Consider the following 20,197-nt stretch of genomic DNA (forward strand, 5'->3'; position numbering starts at 1 on the left):
AACGCGTATGCAACTTAATATTTTTTCCAGCTGTCACATTTGGCCAACAGTTGTGGTTATCAGGTCACGCAACTGCGCTAAGATTTGCACAGTTACATTTATAGGTAAATGAGACCATTGTATAATAACAGTTGGTCGCGAAATGTTCTTAAATTATGATATTTCAAAATATTATGCACATACGTATTGGGTTGTCTCAAAAGTTTTTTACGTTTTAAAAGGAAATAATAGACGCACGATATGTTTTATATTATTTTATTGAACTATGTATATAAAATGATAGATACGATAAATAATATAAAACAAAAAATGTCTTGCATCTATTGTTTCTTTGTAAAATGAAAGAAACTTTTGAGGCAACCTAACACTTACGACTATCTTTAAATTCCCTTACAATCAATACGATTGCATAAATGTTTTAATAAAAAGAATTGGAAAGCGCGTGTCACAACGTGTTATCACATTTCTGCAAAGAACGAAACTCTTTCTTCAAAGCAGAAACGCGGCTTTCCATGAAAATCGATATACGGTATTGAATTTGTTTCCTGCATTGCAACTACCCGAGTGAAAGCTCGTTCCATATATTGTTACGCATAAAATAATCCATATCTCTTTATGCCTTTCCTATTAATTACCATTTACAACAGCTAATACGCATAAATCCAATAAAACCAGCCTAGAAAGTATTTTTTCAGCGTTGAATTTATTCGTTGAAGCGTTGAATATCTCGGCCTTGTATCGTTTCTACAAATTTTACTATTTGGCATTTTAATTATTTTTCTATTTCTAGGTTTCCAAAGCTTTCAGTTCTAATCATTGTCGACACAATAAATTAAATAAAAATTCAACGATATCGTTTATGCTAATTGGGTGGTATAGCGTGCACGATTACCATCAGAATTTCTTATTATGACACGCGTAGAGGTCTGCTGGGATCACGACTTCGTTTAATTAGCCTCTTGCGACGTGTATGAGCGTGCACGCTGTCGAAACGTGTTCCAACCATGGTTGAGAAAAAAATGATAGTTACTGGAGCTACTACTCTACGAAGACACGTAATTGTAGTTCACTTGACGAGGTGATTTGCTACTCACCATGCTACGTAATTTTCATGCGGATTTTTCTATGAATTTCCACGTCAACTATTATTAAGCGTATTTATTTACAGATTATACAATTTTATAATGCAGTAAATTATTGCGTTGACAACTATGTGATTGAGGATTTTGTCATTATCACCTAATCACTTAGTTGCCAGCTCAATAGATAGTAACATAAATGAAATAAGTATTTTGAAATAACAAATGAATACTACGAGATACTTAAGTTTCTTCAAACGACATCAAAAATTCCTAGAAACGTAATTTGATGACTGAAACTATCAATTAATACTGATTGCTGGAAAGTTAAGTGGAAATCGCGAATAAATATTACAAATTCCTTTCACGTAGGTAACAGCGTTCGAGTTCTTCTAAATTTGGTATCTTTGATTCGTTCCTCAATAGGATAGCTTGTTGTGGTTGCTAGAAATCAAAAAATAGAAAAAAAGTTAGAATCGTGTGGTGTTCCACTTTCATCGTTTCTTCGGAACAGGTCCAGCGCGATTTAAACCTGTCGTTCACCGTGTCTTGTCCAATACGTCGCGTGTCAATAGCAATCTGTATTTTACATTTAAGTAATTCTATCGTACGTTTGGTTTCAGATTTACTAAAATTTCAAGTTTCCACATCTCAATTTAAAACTTTTACGTTCTAAATTTAAAAGCTTAAAAGTTGAAACATTTGAGAGCCTACGTTAAAGAGTTTAGAAATTCAAAAATTGAAAAATCCAAGTCTAGAAATTCAATAATTTGAAAACTTACGTTTAAATATAAATTTAAGTACAAATACCTTCGAAAATAAGGAACAAAAGATTGCGTGCAAGATCGCGATCGAGTTTCGATTTTTGACCATACGATTATCCGAGCGTGCAATGTAACCATTTTGTACCACCGATCGAATCGTTTCGAACCGACCGCATTAAGGGTGATATTTTGAAATCTTGATCGTGACAGATTGACACGCGCTTACTAAACGGACGATCATGTTTTTGTAAATTGAAACTTCAACACAAATCAGAAGGTGTGTGTATAATAATATGGAACAATTTTTCAAGCGATAGTCAAGAAGCGTGAAATTTTTCGCAACAAATCGACCGTAACATTTTTTCCCTCTGTTCTTTTCTTTCTTATCTGCTGAATGTCGGCGTTAATTAGATTTGATAGAATCCAACGATTACGCGGCAATTACTCAAACCTCGTTACTCGAATTATACGATGATTAGCACTGTGTGATGATATAACGAATTAACAGAGTATCATTCTACTCGTACTAATCTGATGAATGATCGAGTTTTTATTTCCCTCTCTGCGCTTTTTGCAACGTCCCAAACTTTAAATTCCTTACAAATTTTGCCAAAAATTATCGATATTAAAAAAAAATATGTATCTATCTGCGATCTAATTTTTCTAGCAACAGAAGTTCTTTTACGTAAAAAATAAACGACGAAAGTCTAAAACGGATAATTCAAATTATATATTTATTTTATTTATCGTTATTATTTTTTACCGTTAGCTCCTTTCCATTCTCTTAATTTGCAAAACCTTACAAACACCGTCTTCAAAAAGAGACTTCGTTCTACGCATGAGAAATCTGTCGGAGAATAAAAAAATTCCTTTATGGGAAAAAATTTTCTTCCAAAAATTCACCGACACGAGTAACTGAGGCGTGGCACGACTCAATAAATAAGCGAAATTAAATCAGTGGAATTCAGCAAAAGATCTCGTAACTCAGAATGTGTACGACAATGGTGTACATGGTCGAGCAACCGCATTCGAACTTTCCAAGACGGACACGTATGCGTGCATGCGACGCTGTTCCGTATTGCAGAAGAATGAATTCGGTATGGAAACACACTGAGAGCCGGGTTCATTGAATCGCTTGACGCAAGTCCTACAAAACAACCTTGCAGCACCCGTACTTTTGCGCGGGCAGACCGTTGTGTCTTTGTGAATAATCTGAACGTGAAACGACTTATGCAACGAAAGTGTCCGAGTAGCGAGACGTTGTCCAGATTTCTCGCGGCAGATAATTGTTTTCCTCGCCAGTTTCCTGGTGATAAGGTGAGAATTATCGGTTTCGAGCGGTTTTAGTCGACGGTGCCTTGGATTCTTGAAGAATCATAAAACGAAACAACAATTCAAAATTTGATAATAATAGATTGGACTATTTGTTTCGCCAATGATCCATTATTCGGAGGAAAATTTTAGGTATCGTGGTTGTCTAGAATAATTAGACAACCACGTTGGAATTGGTCGCTAGTCTAAAGAAAAGAGACGAATGATTTCGCAAAAACGACGCGTACCTGACCTTTAATAGTCACAAATCATTTATCTACTGTCACTTTCGCGGTTTCACTCGACTGTAACATTACAGTAGCACATTGTTCATAGATTCTACATATTCTTTACGAACAAGAAACAACGATACGCTACGAAGCTACTGGTCGTAACAAACTGGCACACAGTATCAATCGCACGATCGTAACTGGACTGCGGTTATTTGTGCGAAAAGTACAAGTAGCATTCTGCGAATCTTGAAAATTGCGTCTGACAGTCTGATCGTAAAAATCTCCAAATAACTCAAAATTAACCCCGATAATATTTTGCAGGATTCAAGCTTACAGAACCTTGGTGGATTTAAAACTCAGCTTGTTACATTTGAAAGTATGAAATCCGATACGTGATGGATAATAGACGTTCTAGAAAAATGAAACGCTCTCCTGGGGAACATAATGCCAAGCACGATTCTGAATCACGCGAAGTGACAAATGATCGTCGTTGGTAATCGTTTATCGAACATCCGCCCTGTTTCGCATGATCAATCACGATGGAAGGGAAACAGTAAGATTTCGTTGCTTCCGTTTTTCCGTGGGAGTTCTTGCGACCCTATGCACTCAGCTATTCCCATGATATTTCAAGTCGAACATCTTGCGTAACCCTAAAATGCTTCATTCTTCGCGGCTATAGATCAGCGACGCGGGCAATTCTTGCGCAATATTTACCTTGGTACCCCGTAATTTCTTTTAGTCTTGATTGGAATCGACTGACGAGGGCCGCCTTATCGCATCCGTTTTGTTGGAATTGTTCTTAAGAAATTGGCACGCGAATCTTGTTCAACGTTACTTCAATCGACGGATACTTTCTGATAAATCTGAGTTTTACGAGGTCTTTTGAATTCATTTATAGCGGCTGTCTAATCCTCTTTCGTCTTTTTTCTCTATTCTCGCGAATAGAATAAAATGAAAGAAATATATACACGTAAAATGAACGTAAAATTTGCAAAGCACGTCGATAAATCCTATTCGCGTGATTAAACGAAGATTTATATTTTCAGGCAAGAATTATTCTCGAGACAAAGCAAACTGTTCTATCGTATTTGATACCGTGAAACGGTTTGTTCCAATCGATCGAATTCATCTTACACGATTTGTAGTTAAAGTACACGTTGGGCTATAGCTAAAGAGCGAACGAAACGATGAATGCCGTGATTAAAATCAAGTATGGTATCTCCGATACATAGTCGCACCGGTGCGCCAAGAAAATGGCAATTGAACGAGCTACATTAGTGGTAAATGTTATGTGGAAGGCCTTGATACGTAACCCCGATCGAAAGTCCCCGGAACTATAGACCGCGCCCACTCTTCTTGATACACCTACGTTTTTGGCTGGCTCGTTCGAAAAAAATGTAGCAATCTGACCCTGGAGAGATGTGAAGTACAGAAATTACTTTCGTAATAGACGATAGAGCGGACACGTGTCCAATATGGTTAACTGTTAACTAAATTTATTAGAGCTATTTGTTAGAACGAGTAGATAATACAAGTGGACAAATGGAATCCGAAGCGTTTGAAACGAAATACTTGTAATTTTCTCGTTTGTATTGTACAGCTGGGACACTGCGTTCCATGTGAGCGTTTTACGTAGCTGGTCACCATGAATGTTGAATGTTAGTCCTTGTAGTATTGTCCGTAAATCGCTTTCTCCATTATAGCGATTCCTATCGGATACACTCTGATTCAAAGTCCTGAACGCTCAAATAGTAACCTTTGCTCGCGTGACATATGATTCCCTCAAGTTTGCCGTATCATTGAAACATTTGAACGATGTCATTGAATCGTTAATACCATAGAATCGCAAGTTCGTGAGATTTTACAATCTTATAAACGTAATCTTTTGGCTACAGCGTATAAGAAATGAAAATTATCCAACCAGAACTTTGAACCACAGTTAGTGCAATTTCTTATCTGCGAATCTTTACTTTTATCGAAGAAGTTTGCGAACATAAATATTCCAGAATTATTTCTAATCTTTCGAAAGTTTCGAACCGTAACCCCGTTTGACCCATCCTTATCTTAATTCAAAATTCCACTTTCGAAAATCTAATCTACCAGAATTTAAGTTCACTTGAATTCTACCGGGCACTAGCGTGACTAATTTACAGAGAAAATTCGAAAGTAGCTTTTAAAGATCAGTGGCAAGATCAATGGTAACCTTTGTCGAAAACACACCCACCTTGATCTATCGAACACATTTCGCAAAAGTGTATCCCTGAATGTCACGAAGGATCATTCGCCTCACTGATATACCGTATGTATACTTATACAATGTGTCGATTTTCTGTGGTTAGCTTGCCTCCTGTCACTCGGACCGCTAGGATCCTAGTCGATGCAAGAAAATTAGACCAGTCGGTGTTCAGACAGCGGGACTTGGTACACGCTCGTTCAACGGATTTGCAGCTAGTTCGAGCTGGGTGCACGACCTCGCTGGATGAGTCTGTTCTTTCAATTCCTTTGGATTTTCTTATTTCAAGTTTGACGATTTTTAGGCTGAACAAGGTTGGTTTTTCATATAATTTTTATTGATTTTTTTTCGATCTTTGGCAATGACAGTGACGAACAGTGGCTCACGAATAGCTTGCTCGAACACTTAGAAAATTCTTATGGATATATTACGTGCGTAATACAAAAAGTTTTGAAATTTTAATAATATTTCAAGTGTCGTGGATTATTATATAATAGAAAGATCGTTATAGGTAAAAAGCATTGAAACAGAATACTGTAATATAGCTGATAGTAGTTTTTCAATGTAGCTCGACGATACCCGAGGATGTTTTTGCTCGATCGCGAAACATCTTCGTTGATCGATGAAAATTGCTGCGGAGAACGATTACGATACGTTAGAGCGTAAATTTGTAACTTTCCGGGAAATATTTGAAATATTCGAGTTGTGTAACGTTTGAAGATCGAACGCAACGTTTAATGACATCCAAGACCCGTTGCACTTGAACCGTGTAAAAAATTGTCAGAGCGGAGAATTAAGACCGTGACTTTGTTGGAATTCAATAATCGATAACTTTCGGTCGCGTCAAATCACCGGTTTATGCTCCGTTAGTTCGGAAAATTGTAACATTTTCGTTCTTCTCGTTTGTAACATCGTTCAAATCGAATATCAAGATGAATAAACAAAAACATCATTTTTATAATTAATAATTATCGAAACAGCGTAGATAGTGAAAATTCGTATTTTTAAAGTTTGATGACATTTCACGTAAATAAAATCATAATTTTATAAATGATCGATAAAACTGAATGTACGAAGTCATATTATATTCGATTGGTATTATTAGCAATATCTTTCAGCTTTCTAATATTTACATTTTACAATTTTTAACATTTTATTTAACATCTACAATTTTCTGAAATGGAAAACACCGTTACGTATGAGAAACGTTTGCCTACGCTTATAAAATTTATCATCGCATTACGCAAAACTACGTCTAGCGAGTTTGCATAACTATTGACTAGTATGTAATTTATGCTTGAATATCGAAATCGGATATCCGATGAGTTCAAGATCAAGTTCGATGACTAAGTGGGAAAATTCTTCTCAAAGTAATATCACGTGTTACTTTATCCAACTGATGCATAGAAAAATTTCCAAATTTCATAATTTTCGTCGAATTCTTTATGGAAACTTTTATGAAGATAATTGCTCGATTGATGCGATCTTTAATTTAAGACGACAATAATCAATACGAATGTTGAGTGAGACACTCGCGTGATAATATTCAATAGGTGCGTGATACGTGTTCTTGCTAACGCATGTCCGATCAACATCATTGTGTCGCGTGCATTGTGACCGTTGGTTGTTATAAAATACGCGGAAAATTAGTTGGCGAGCTTACTCGTGCTCTTTTCGGTACACGATACAAAGTTTAATCGATCAGTTCTTATTTGAATGTCTATCGGTCTTTGGAATCGAAAATTTGTACGTTCGTGTCTTTCACACCATCAGAATTTCTCAGCTCCAAGGATGCATAAAGGTGTAATAAAAATGTTTTTACGACATCAATTGCAACACAACTAATAACCAGTTGCACTGAGATATTATGTATCGGTCATCTTTACATACGTATTAGAGTTACGTCCTTATTTCGTTTAAGTGGCAATATAAATCGTTTTATACAGTTAAATCGTCTGCCATAAAAAGTACTCGAGGTAAAGACTCGTTAAAGCGATGTAAAGCTGCATCGTTTCGTTTCAAGAGCTACCATTCAAATGCTAAGAAACCTTGATTTTCGATATTTAAGCCATTTTGTGTACCTTCTACACATTCCACTGAATTATTCTTATGCAGAATCTACTGTTCTCGCTGATAAATCGCCACAAACAACATAAATTACGTAGTCTTCGTTCTAAGTCACTTCTGTTGTAGAATGCAGCTACTGATCCTCTTAGCAGGACTCGCCTGCGCCTCAACGACCGCAGAAGTCCTCGAAACCATAGCTCAATGGCCGTTGCTAGACTTTGCACTTCCGTACGACCAAGAATTTCTCAATCAGTATCGTCCAGAGAATGTAGTACCTACTGGAATAGAGATTGCGTGGGACAAAATCTTTATAAGCGTCCCAAGATTACGAGCAGGCGTCCCGGCGACCTTGAATTACATCCCGAGGAATCTTCCGCTAGAAAGTAGCCCGCAACTCCAAGCTTACCCCTCTTGGGACTGGCACAGCGCTGGGAAAGGCGATCTGAACTGCTCCAAGCTGATCTCCGTGTACAGGACCAGGCTAGACAGATGTAATCGACTATGGACCATAGATAGCGGCGTAATAACGTCAATTGATGACTTCAGACCGGTTTGTCCTCCGAAAATAATGGTGTTCGATGTGAAAACCAATCAGCTGGTGCGACAGTTTACGTTTCCACGAGAGGTGAGTCTTGAACGTATCTTTCGAACAGTTGATTGATAAGGAAATCAGATTGACTGATAGCGAATTTATGAGATGGTTTAAGTTAGATTCTTTTAAAAAGTCAACTTTCCCTCTTCAGGTTTTAAGACCAAACACGTTGATGACGAATCTCATTATCGATGATACCGCGGCAACTACCTGCGACGACGTGTTCCTTTATATATCTGACACTGCAGGACCTGGTAAATGAAAATCTCTAATTATTTATTTCATTTTACTTTTATTTAGATGCTATAGTGTTACTGTTGTTCTTTGTCTCAAGGTCTATTGGTATTCGATGGTGCCACGGACAGGAGCTGGCGTGTGGTGCACGCAACCATGTATCCACATCCAGAATTCTCGACTTACAGGGTAAGAAGACTATAGATTCCTTCGAAACATTCTTTTCTTCCTCTCTGAAGTATGGCCAACAGCGTATGGCCAACATGGGTCATTAAATATATCGTAGTACTAATTAAGTGTATTACGAACGAACGCGTTACGCACATTCAACTCGTAACCAACACAAGATTGTACGCGTGGCGAATAAATCGAGTTGTAAAATTCTTCCGCGGTGAGTTCCTACGGTTATGCGGCTTCTGATCGCGATGAATAGTTACGCAGCCAGAGCCGAGTCGAACTTCGTAATGCTCGCCACGATTTTACTTTCCTGCGTCGAGTGTTTTACTATCTAAGAAATGGCAAGAAATTTCACGCCGAGGTGATTGCTTTGTTCGTTCTGGAAATTTATAGGAAGTGAACAGCCAATAACGATATTCTATAGATAAAACAAAAAGAAAAAAAAAGATAATATGATAATCCCGAAAAAATTGAACAAAATCTCCAATTCATTTTCAAGCATAAATCACTTTGACCTCTTCAGGATTAGATCTTTTTCGTAGTATCGGAGAAACTTTTGATAATGAAAATCCTTTTTTTCTTCAACTTTTGTAAAAACACATTGTATCGATATCTAAGACCACAGTTTTCTTTTATATCGTACAGATACTATTTAAATCGTAAACGGATAAACGTATTTTATACAGATTGGCAGCGATACGTTCGAATTGCTGGACGGTGTCGTTGGACTCGCATTTTCTGCCAGACTTGGAACGCTTTACTATCAACCTCTAGCGACCGATCGTCTGTTCAGCGTGCCAACCACTGCACTTCAGGCGGGTCCACCAGCATTTGGTGAACAGCTACCGGTGACCTTGGTGGGTAAAAAGTCTAGTCAAGGACTTGCTCTGGCCGTTGATCCACGAGACGACACGATCCTTTTCTCTCCGCTTACCGAAACAGCCATTGCCGCCTGGCAACCACAAACTAACCAACAGAGGTACATGTTATTATCATTCTACAAAGACAACCTTGTGTTATATTTAAATGAAGATCGTAAGAATGACGATACATATTTGTCCTTCGTAACCTCGTTTGCTTTACAAATAATTATCAAACTAAAAAATTCTCCGATATTTAAACGATTTCTTAACAAGTTATTTTTTTTGTAGTCTATTTATATACCTTTTTATCGATTCGAATCAAGTTGAAAAACATACATATTTAGAGTTTCATGCGAATTTTTAAACGGTAGAAGATCCTCCTGGAGGAAGCCTGTACCATGTATTTTTATCTTCCGACTAGATCTCAAACGTCAGAGAATTTTTTAAAAGATTCCACTCTTTGCCATGATCTAGCTTTTTATTCGTATCGATCGAATTTTCCTCAGGATCTTAGCTTACAGTCCGGAGAAGCTGCAGTTCGTCGCTGAAATTCGATGGACGGAGCGCGATAGTGGCAACTTTTGGTTAATGACTAGCAGGTTCCAGAAGTTCTTCAGGCGAGAGGTGAATGCACGCGATATCAACATTCGAATAATGAGGCTAATGCCCATACAGCGTCCGCTGAAACATCCGATCCTCGATTCTTTTACTCGGACCTACTTACTTTCCGACTTTCCGTCGCATTTCTACAACAACACCATAGGATTCTAAAAGGAAGAACAAGTGTCGAAGAATCGATTGCGTCTTCGACGTACCTACGTACGTCTAATAGGAAAATTTCTTAAACTTCCCTAATATTAGACCTAGAATAATCTAGATGTATATGGGTAAGCCCATTACCTTCGAACAAGAGAAATCGAAGAAGCTTCATAAATTTCTTTTAGCAAGGAATCTCGTTAGAAAAGAGGGAAAAATGTTTATCGTTGACATCTTAGCAACTGTAGAGTAGAACGGCAATTTTGTAAATCATATACTATAAACATGGATAAATATTTATGTTTTATGGATAAACATTTGTAAAACAGAGAGTAGTGAATGTTATTGTTAAGCAATTTCAGCGTAGGTGTCCATTGAAGAGTATCAGAAACGTATCAGTAATTTGTAAAACCGAGTATTATGTTATATATAGAAACAGAAGTATTTTATACCGTTATTTATTCATTAAAAGCTAACGCTGTTTAATCCTACGATCATTCGGACGATTATTTACACAGTGAATCACATCATGTTCTAATACAGCAGATAAAATTCCAGGAGAAGTACTTTGTTTAAGGCGTGGAATGTTTTCTTAACTCATACAGCTCCTTTTACATCCCATATATCCAAATGTCACTTTCTCAAAATGCTTGTGAAATATCAAGGTTTCTATATAGGCTGTAAATTATTAAAAAGTCCGTGAATATAAAATTCTGTATAAATTATTAAAAATCGATAAATTATTCCGAACTTGATAAACTCAGTGCAAATGTGTGTTTAAGTTATAATTAATAAGAAAAAGAGTTATAACAAATAAGAGAAAGAAAATTTTAGAAACAGGCAACGTTCAAAAAAAGATGTCCCGACTGAATGGGATCTTTAGAAATTAAGAAACAATCGATAGAACTACGCAACTCGCGTACAAACTCGAAATACAAACTCGCAATGATTATGTTTATCTATTAAATAAAATTCTGCATGCGTAATAAGCGTAAAATAAGCGTAATTACACAATTGATATTGTCGCAATCGTCATTTATATCGTTCGGGTCTTTCAGAAAAAGCGAAAATTGCTGCTGTTTATGTATACAACGTCACAGATAAAATTTCTATTAAACAACTATGGAGATAGAGCTGCACATACTTATTACGTAATCCATGAATTATCTATGTATAACCGAAGAGATATGAATTTATTGCAACGTCCGTCACACACCGATTTTAAACGAGAACAGAAAAATGTCGAAATCCATTACTGGGTTATTGACAGTTCATTGACATTAAGAAAATGTAATAGATTTGTTATCTCGTAATTGAACAAGGGAACAAGGAAAATATGCCAATAACATATTCGTATTATGTACATGTTGTTAAGTTCATTCTGTTGGTATTAAAATACGTGACAACACGTGATGTATTGGAAAAATGTAGAAGACCCTGAGAAACGAAAGTCTTCAATTCCATTTCCTGTAAAATTTGTTAATTTCGGTGTAAGAAAATATATAATTGTCGTTTAATTGTTCAAAAATCAAACGATCGATCTCGATTAATTCATTTTCTACTCATTCATTTGTATGAAGCTCAGTTTTAAAAGAATGTAACAATCACGCAAGAATTTCGCTCTAAAAACAGAGAATACGCAATTCCTATTTCGCAACTAATTTACAGTGTCGGTAGTCGGCTGGTCGACAAAAACCTGATTCAGTGTGTCGAAAAATTTACGTGCAACTAACGATCTCGACTTTTCTCTAAGATGACGATCTAAGAAAAAGGAAGAATCAATCATATTTACGTAAAATCTTAGATTAATTTCCTCGGAACATCTTGTCACCGTTCAAATTTATCACACTCATTAATTGTCTCTCTAAATATACTGGGATTTTCCCACGCGTTAACCTTTTTTAATGCTATCTAACGTTTTGCTATATAAGACAAAGACGAATATATTTAACTGGCTGATAATTATATAGCCAAGTGAAATTCTCCGATTCTGTGGTCCTGGCATGTGACCGTGACCAAAGAGATCACGACATTCGAAGGAGCTCAACTCACTCGATCTTTGTGAAGAGACTTTATTCGCAACAGAATCGTTGCTCCACGAGCATCTCTCTGTTCAGTCGGTGATCGAACGCGGTGACGCTATGTGCTACGTTCCGTTCTGTCTTGTTTTGTTATCAATGAACTGATTGCATGTAAGATAGATTCGTTGTTTCTTCTACAAAGCTAGACAATATTCGTGACGGTTTTATATAATATCCATTACGCTTCAAGTATTCGCATTAAGCATCGAGAACTCTTGAAATTCCAACGAAAATTAATCAAACTAAGTGATCGTTTGCATGGTTGTTGATCTCGGAAGAATTTTAATTTGTGCATTATCTTACGCTGATACTTGTATGATTAAAGTGCCGATGTAAACATCGTCGACAGCGTTAATGTTATTTTGCATTTTAGCACTTGGAAGATACCAGAATCAAAGTGCGTCAACGTCACTGACACCGATTCTCCCGAAAAAGATTTGAAAAAACGTTGAGAATCGAATCTCGACACTTTCGGTCGCACGAATCCAAGTCGATGTCATTGGGCTGTTAACAGCTTTTGTTAATGTCTTGTCCGTAACGGTGAAAGTTTCGCGGGAGAAAGAGTCAGGTGACACCAAAAAGAGATTAATTTCATGAGAGAACGAGCAAGAGAAACAGAATTTTCCTGAACAATTTGACACAACGAAATTTTGGATCGGTCTACGGATCGCCTTAAGAATTGATAGTGAGCTAGTGCTACGCGACGTTTCGCTACGTTTTTACAATCTTGTGGTGAGTTTTAACTCTGTTATCGTAGGCTTCTTAACAACTATAATCGTTTTTTCTGCTCTATGAAGAAATAGCGACAGTATGATTCGATTTTAAGTTGCTAAGACTATGCAAAATAGATTAGACAGGTTTTCGTATGCGTAATCCTAATCTCTTTTATTTCTGCACGTGCCTTTCGATGATAGTTCCAAAGATGCGATAAACATCGCGTATTTATGTAACGCAATAAATGTTATCGAAGTTTTAATCTCACATTATTCACAGCCTCCTTTTTAAGTACAATCGTATGACTAAATATTTTCACCTCCGTTGTCATAAAATGGCTCTCTCAGCGCGTTGTTTGAGTATTCATATTTTTTTATGACAAGATACATCTATTTATTCAAGTGTTTTAAGAAAGATAAACATAGGTCGATATTGTAATTACCATCGATTGGAAATTAAGATGCCGGATAATTGAGAGGTATAAAGTCTTTCTTAGAAATGGTAAATCACGCTGATGCTTCTAATCATATGCTATTACAGAGAATCTCTCATGAAATGAAACCGAAAAATTGATTTTCCCGATAACATAGCGTGGAATTACTTGCGAATAAATCACTGTCAACGTTTAATCGGCAATGATTTCGTTATTTTTCAGGAGATGAGGCAGCTTTGCACGTGGATCCTGCTGCTTTTGACGATCGTCAATTTGCGGGCTCTTGAAAAATTGAAGATCATCTACTCGTGGAAATCGTTAGATTTTGTATTTCCAAGCGAGCATGCTAGATTGGCGGCTATTAAAAGTGGAAATTTTATACCTGGTTCGCCATTACCCATAGACGTCGATGTTTACAACGGAGGTAATAAAAAAGACGTAATATTTTCTAATTCAAAATATTTTTCCAGTTAAAATCATCAATCTTACTTGCAAAGAATTTTCCACGATCTTACGAATGATATATTTTGTTATTGTTTCAAGAGTCCAAATCGACGGTGTTCATCGCCATTCCAAGGTTTCAGGATGGCGTACCTCTAACTTTGGGTTATGTCACCGATGAGGTATCGCTCGATGGAAATACCCTAATCGCACCATATCCAAATTGGAGTTACAACGACGCAGAAAACTGCGCTTCGATAATCAGCGTTTACAGAATGCAGGTACGATCGAGATTTCCAATCATACGAAACACTGTTTTCGACATTTAGACATTTGCAACTTGGAAGACTACTATTTTAAATATTTCGTATTGTTACTTTCATACTGTTACTTACATATTTGCATATTCTTCGACGAAGTATGAATAATACCCAAGAAAAATGCCTACGTTTACTCATGCATTGCATTTCGTATGTAAACAACGACTGATAAACTTATCAACAACCTATTTTTCTACGTAGTCCACAACTGAAATATGTTGTTCCGTTTTCCTAATGCAATCGTTAAGCCGAATTTACCATTTCCATTGACGCATTCTGATAAACAAGTTATTAAATTATTACCCTCGGCCTCGAATAAAAGGAAATTCCTTACCGAGCAAGAAAATTCTATAAATTCTTGATGTTGCGAAATTTAGTTCAGTCACTAAAAAATACTCAATCATTTGCCATTCAGATAGATGAATGCGATCGACTGTGGGTTCTCGACACCGGAAAGCTAGGGAGCAAACAAGTATGTCCGCCGAAGCTGCACGTGTTTTCCCTGCGTGACAATAAACTGATCATGCTGTACAGATTTCCCGAGCACCAGTACAAAAATGAAGATTCTCTATTCGTCACGGTGGCCGTTGACGTCCGAGACAGAACGAACAACTGCAAGGACACGTTCGCCTATATCGCCGATGTGACAGGATTCGCGTTAATCGTTTACGATTTTCGTAATTCAAGATCCTGGAAGATCAACAACAACCTGTTTTACCCTTATCCGCCATATGGCACATTCAACATCAAAGGTGACACGTTTGACTTGATGGACGGAATCCTTGGCCTCGCATTGGGGCCGATTCACAACGGCGATAGAATTCTTTATTTCCATTCGTTAGCCAGCAGAGTGGAATCCTGGGTATCTACCTCTGTAATCAGGTGAATTCTCTGTGACTGTTAATTTATGATAGTTAACTTATGATTGTTAATATATGATTGCTCCGACATTTCTCGCTGTCTTGACGCGGTTTAAACGAGCTTACGCGTGCAGGGAAAAATATATTCAATCGATCCGGTTGCTGAAGCGAGATTCGAATTTGGATCTTCCGGTTGCCGAACGAATGTAACTTCGATCGAACCAGCCAGGCCGTCGATGAATATTTTCTCCCAAACTGCCAAGTCTCGAGTGGCTGTCGTGTACACACGACAGTTACAAAGTTGTTATAAAATTACATAATTACAAAGAGGTACTTTTAAAAACGATTGTTCGTTCGAATCCAGGAATTACACACTTTTCCATGAGAAACCCGAAGCCGCTGCAAGGTCGTTCGTGCCGTTTGAACATGAGAGGTCTTCGCAGTCCGTAGCCGAGGCTATGAATCATGACGGAGTTCTTTTCTATGGACTGTTGTCTGATCTAGCGATTGGATGCTGGAACAGCAAGCATTATCCTCAGTTTGGAGGAAAGAATAACGAGATAATCGTCAGCAACCCGGAGACGTTGCAGTTTCCCTCTGGTTTGAAGGTATAAACAAAGCATCCGGCATGTTTCGTAGTTTTCCTCGTTAGATTATTTCGCATTGTTCGAAGCGTTTATGTAGAATTCGTATAATTATTCCGTCAATGCTTTAGAGAAGCATTTAGTAACACGCCAAGAAACGTGTCGTGTCAATGGAACATTGTTCTTTAACGTGTCGAGGAAATTTCCTAGGAAGATCCATTCGCAAAATCCATTATTAAGTCTAAATCTTCCTGATGACGTAACATGAATTCCAACACTGATCGATGTTCTCTTTTAGATCATCACATCGAAGAAGGGTAAACAAGAACTATGGGTCCTGTCGGTGTCTTTCCAGAGATACATGAGCGGTACTTTACACTCGAACGAAACCAATTTCAGGATCCAAGCTGGTTTCGTGGATGAATTAGTTCGCGGCACCAAATGCGATGTCTCCACCCTAGGAGGACGTTTTCATCGGCAATGAGAGTCGTGGCACCGCGAGCAGTTCTCCAACTATTATCATCGGAGCTTCTGGCCATCATGGCGGTTCTCGACCTTCGCCAATAAACCATTTTTTATGAACGATCGTTTGGAATCGTATTATGCCCAAAACCACTTCCATTCATGGCGTCCTTTCGCTATCAGATCCATGGACGCGTATTCCTCGTGGATCAGAAACGAAAGATTCTGATGTCAATCGCATGATTTTGAAATATTCAGATCAGAATAAATTGTAAAGAAGGATACAAATCCTTACCAACCACAAGGTATTAGTCAGCGGAGAAAAGTCACGATTTTGGAAGGAAGGTTGAGTTTAAATACGAACTTTTCTTGCTGCTCGTGGTGCTGTAGAGGTTTCTGGAGTTTCGAGAGCCTATTTTAAGATAGACAATATGAAATTGAAAAAACGGTAACTCCATGAGTTAGATTTGTAATGGAAATTTGTGTAATCGCGTTAATTGTTAATATAGATTTATTAGGATATGTTATTTATTAATATCGGCTTATTTGATCGCGCAATTGCGAATCACACTCTATGTTTGTACAGGTTTTAGTATTGTAATAAAAAATGTGTATGTGATGTTATACATCGAATGTATTTACCCTACTCCCCTAAATTGGAATTTTTATATAAGGTAAAAGTAACGAGTGCTTCCAACAAACGATTAATAAACAAGTAATAAATATGTCTAGATACTGATATCATATATATTATACACATTAATTAAAGGATGTTTCACAATACCAATAAATACGTACACCACGGAGAACGTCCTATTTGAAACGAAAAGAATAAAAATGAAAGTGGAAAAGAGTATTAACAATTTGACTTCGTGATTTATTGAATTTTATTATGTAACATACAGAAACTGTAACCTAAGCGTTTCTTTCGAATTGAATATGAAATACTCACATATCGTAAGAAATTTTAAAGACGTATTTTCCAATAAACTATTTGGGAAGGAATTTTCCTAGATACTTTACGTAATTACATTTCCAACAGCTATAACAAATTTCCCAATCTTTGATCGTCTATTATGTTTCTGTACCATAATATATTAACCCTGACATTGCGCAATACCGAGCTACAGGACTAATTGTGTTAAAAAAATTGCATTCTTTTATCTACTTTTAACTAATCTTTCTACAGAAAATTATTATTGGAAAACATTTACGTGTAGTCAAATAATTATTTTTATCTAAAGTATTTCTTTCCATGTGATTAAGCCGAAAGCTTTTACGAGTTCTAATTCTTAATCTTTCCTTCTCCGTTTACGTTTATGCTTCAAAGGGTAATTGGCACACTTGATTTTAGATCGTCGTGAGGGATCTGCTATAATTTGAAACTTTTTATTACAATAGAATTGCGACAATTGCGTCAAATTTTTACTAAATACGTATGAAAAACTGTATCAACGGTACAGGACATGTTATCCTATTTCATCAGCTAATCCATTCACTCACCAAGAATTATTGATTATTAAATCATTACCTGTCACTTAATGTCTTAAAAAGTGACCAAGTTGCAGGAAACAGGCCTTAAATATAGAACAATACTTATTATCTTATCTGTCTGATATATAGAAGGCCGTTACCACTTGTATTTATTGCCCGAACATTGGTCATAATTTTGCATTTCCTTGTTAGAATCCTTTCACGCATATTGCATTTCCATTGCAACAATTTCGCGCAGGTGCTATTGTCTGTATCTGTATATTCCATTTGTGATTTTTATCTTGTCTGACGAGACAAATTATTCTTCAGAACCATGTTAACGCCATGGTTGTTGGTTGTGTTCCTTGGTATCATCTGTCAAGGCTCAACTTCCTGGATAAGATCTTATAATCCATTTGCGAGGAACTTGGAAAATGCGATGCATGTGGTTTACGAATGGAAATATATTGACTTCGATTTCGGTAGTGAAGAAAGGAGGCAAGCTGCCATTAGTTCTGGAGAATACAATTATACAACAGTCAATCCCATAGACGTGGATCGATGGCGCAGTAAAGTATCAGTTACTATATTATTTCTCCTCGCTGAAAACAGTTAATTAAATGTTCTTCGTACTCTTCATTAAAGATCTAACATTTGTCACGGTGATAAGGGACGAAGGCGTGCCTTCGTCTTTGAACGTCATATCTGATAAACGTGGACCTGGTGGCCCTCTTCTGACACCGTACCCCAATTGGAACTGGACAAGCACTAAAACTTGTTCTAGCATTATAAGCGTTTACAGAGTTTCGGTAATTCAAAATTTCTCTATAATTCCAACAGAACTCTATTTATTTGAACACATCTGGCTAGAAGCCGTATAATAATTTCTCACCGTTAGTAGCGACTCTTCATCCGTATAGGAGGAGTTTGTATTTAGATAAATTCGTTTGATGGAAGATAAATTCGCCATCATATAATATTTACTATTATATTTCTATCAGATCGACAGATGCAACAGACTGTGGGTCTTAGACACCGGTGTTATCGGTGATAATCGCGTGTGTCCCGCCAAGCTCGTTGTCTTCGATCTAACAACCTCTGAGCTGCTGCAACAAGTTGAAATACCAGAGAACATTGCGATAAACTCGACGTCGGGTCAGGGATTATTAATAACTCCAGCGGTTCAAACTTTTAATCCTGATTGCGACAGAACCTACGTGAGTCTTCATCCATGTCTTATCTGTCAGGGTTAAGAGAAATCTTGATCGCACATCTGTAACTCTACTGGAATTAGTGAAATATACTTGTTGATGCTACAGGTGTACATAGCGGATGTAGATGGTTATGGTTTAATCGTTTACGACGGCAGTTCATTCCGCCGACTAACTTCGAACGCGTTCAACTTCGATCCCAGATATATAAATTACACGATCGAGGGGACAAGCTTTCAATTACGAGACGGTATCGTGGGGATGGCTATATCCCCCTTGACGAACAATCTTTATTTCAGTCCTATGTCTTCTCACAATTTGGACCATGCTGACACTTACCAGCTGATGCTGGTTCAGGGCGATCAAGTGCAGTATCGAGTGTAAATATATATTGATAAATAGCGTTCGTTGATATGTTACGCTGTGGTTAACACGTGAATGCGTGTCCACGACGTAAGGATGTAGTGCGTTGTCGAGCTAAAAACGTAACGTACTCTATCTTTACGTCTTTATGGCTCTGGTGAATTATCGTTCTGGCGAATGAAACGTTTGAAGATTGAAATACATTCACTCATAAGAATTTATATATATATTTGATTGGTTTGGCGTTATTCGTTAAGATGAGAGTCAGAGTCGTAACTGCTGGGCAATATGGACGGGAAGAGAACCGAGAATTATCGAAACATTTTATCAACTTACAAGTTAAAAATTTCATAAACGTTTATGTTTCATCCATGATGTTCAGGGCCGAAGATATTCTATGGACTCAAGCGAGCGCTAAAGCGGTATCGAGAAGCGGAGCTGTTTTCTTCGGACTCGTGAATGACACGTCGATTGGTTGCTGGAACGAATTTCGTTCGCTTAATAGGGAGAATATCGTGAGTAGTCACGTATAGACATTTTTAATCTTCTCCTTTCGATTATATTGCTCGCTATATTTTTTAAGAAGCAAAATTAGAGAAATTAACGCAATTTTGCAATTGTAGGGGCTAGTCGCTAGGAATAGACGGACTCTCCAATTCACCAGCGGTCTCAAAGTGAAGGATTGCCATGGAAAAGAAGAGCTGTGGGCATTGACTAACAGATATCAAAGAATAGCAGCAGGGACCTTAGATTACGATGACGTGAACTTCCGAATTTTGAAAGGAGATGTGGGAAGATTGATAAGGGGCACTCGCTGTCAATTATTCGACGTTCTGTGATCTATTGATAAATCTATTAAAATCCTGTTCTCGATATGAAATAAATATTACTCGAAATTCGGTTATATCGTAGGTCGGGGATAAAATAAAGAAATATATAATATACT

General features: G+C 37.2%; 2 protein-coding genes across 2 annotated transcripts; both read left to right on the forward strand.

Moving 5' to 3' along the window:
* Window positions 1–5,772: 5,772 nt before the first annotated feature.
* Window positions 5,773–11,717, forward strand: LOC117153367 (dopaminechrome tautomerase). Its single transcript, XM_033327356.2, has 6 exons — window positions 5,773–5,934; window positions 7,814–8,312; window positions 8,431–8,533; window positions 8,614–8,702; window positions 9,377–9,669; window positions 10,060–11,717. The coding sequence occupies exons 2-6, from the start codon at window positions 7,815–7,817 to the stop codon at window positions 10,322–10,324; spliced, it is 1,248 nt and encodes a 415-aa protein (XP_033183247.1). The 5' UTR covers window positions 5,773–5,934; window position 7,814; the 3' UTR covers window positions 10,325–11,717.
* Window positions 11,718–12,423: 706 nt separating this feature from the next.
* On the forward strand, window positions 12,424–20,195 carry LOC117153503 (uncharacterized). Its single transcript, XM_076621447.1, has 13 exons — window positions 12,424–13,122; window positions 13,760–13,961; window positions 14,081–14,259; window positions 14,714–15,180; window positions 15,523–15,766; window positions 16,041–16,219; window positions 16,485–16,549; window positions 17,992–18,246; window positions 18,323–18,486; window positions 18,679–18,894; window positions 18,997–19,268; window positions 19,634–19,766; window positions 19,875–20,195. Exons 2-13 carry the CDS (start codon window positions 13,763–13,765, stop codon window positions 20,088–20,090), a joined length of 2,589 nt encoding a protein of 862 aa, XP_076477562.1. The 5' UTR covers window positions 12,424–13,122; window positions 13,760–13,762; the 3' UTR covers window positions 20,091–20,195.
* Window positions 20,196–20,197: the final 2 nt, after the last annotated feature.

This window comes from Bombus vancouverensis, chromosome 1 (assembly GCF_051014615.1).
Source record: "Bombus vancouverensis nearcticus chromosome 1, iyBomVanc1_principal, whole genome shotgun sequence".
In the NCBI taxonomy this organism is placed as follows: Eukaryota; Metazoa; Arthropoda; class Insecta; order Hymenoptera; family Apidae; genus Bombus; species Bombus vancouverensis.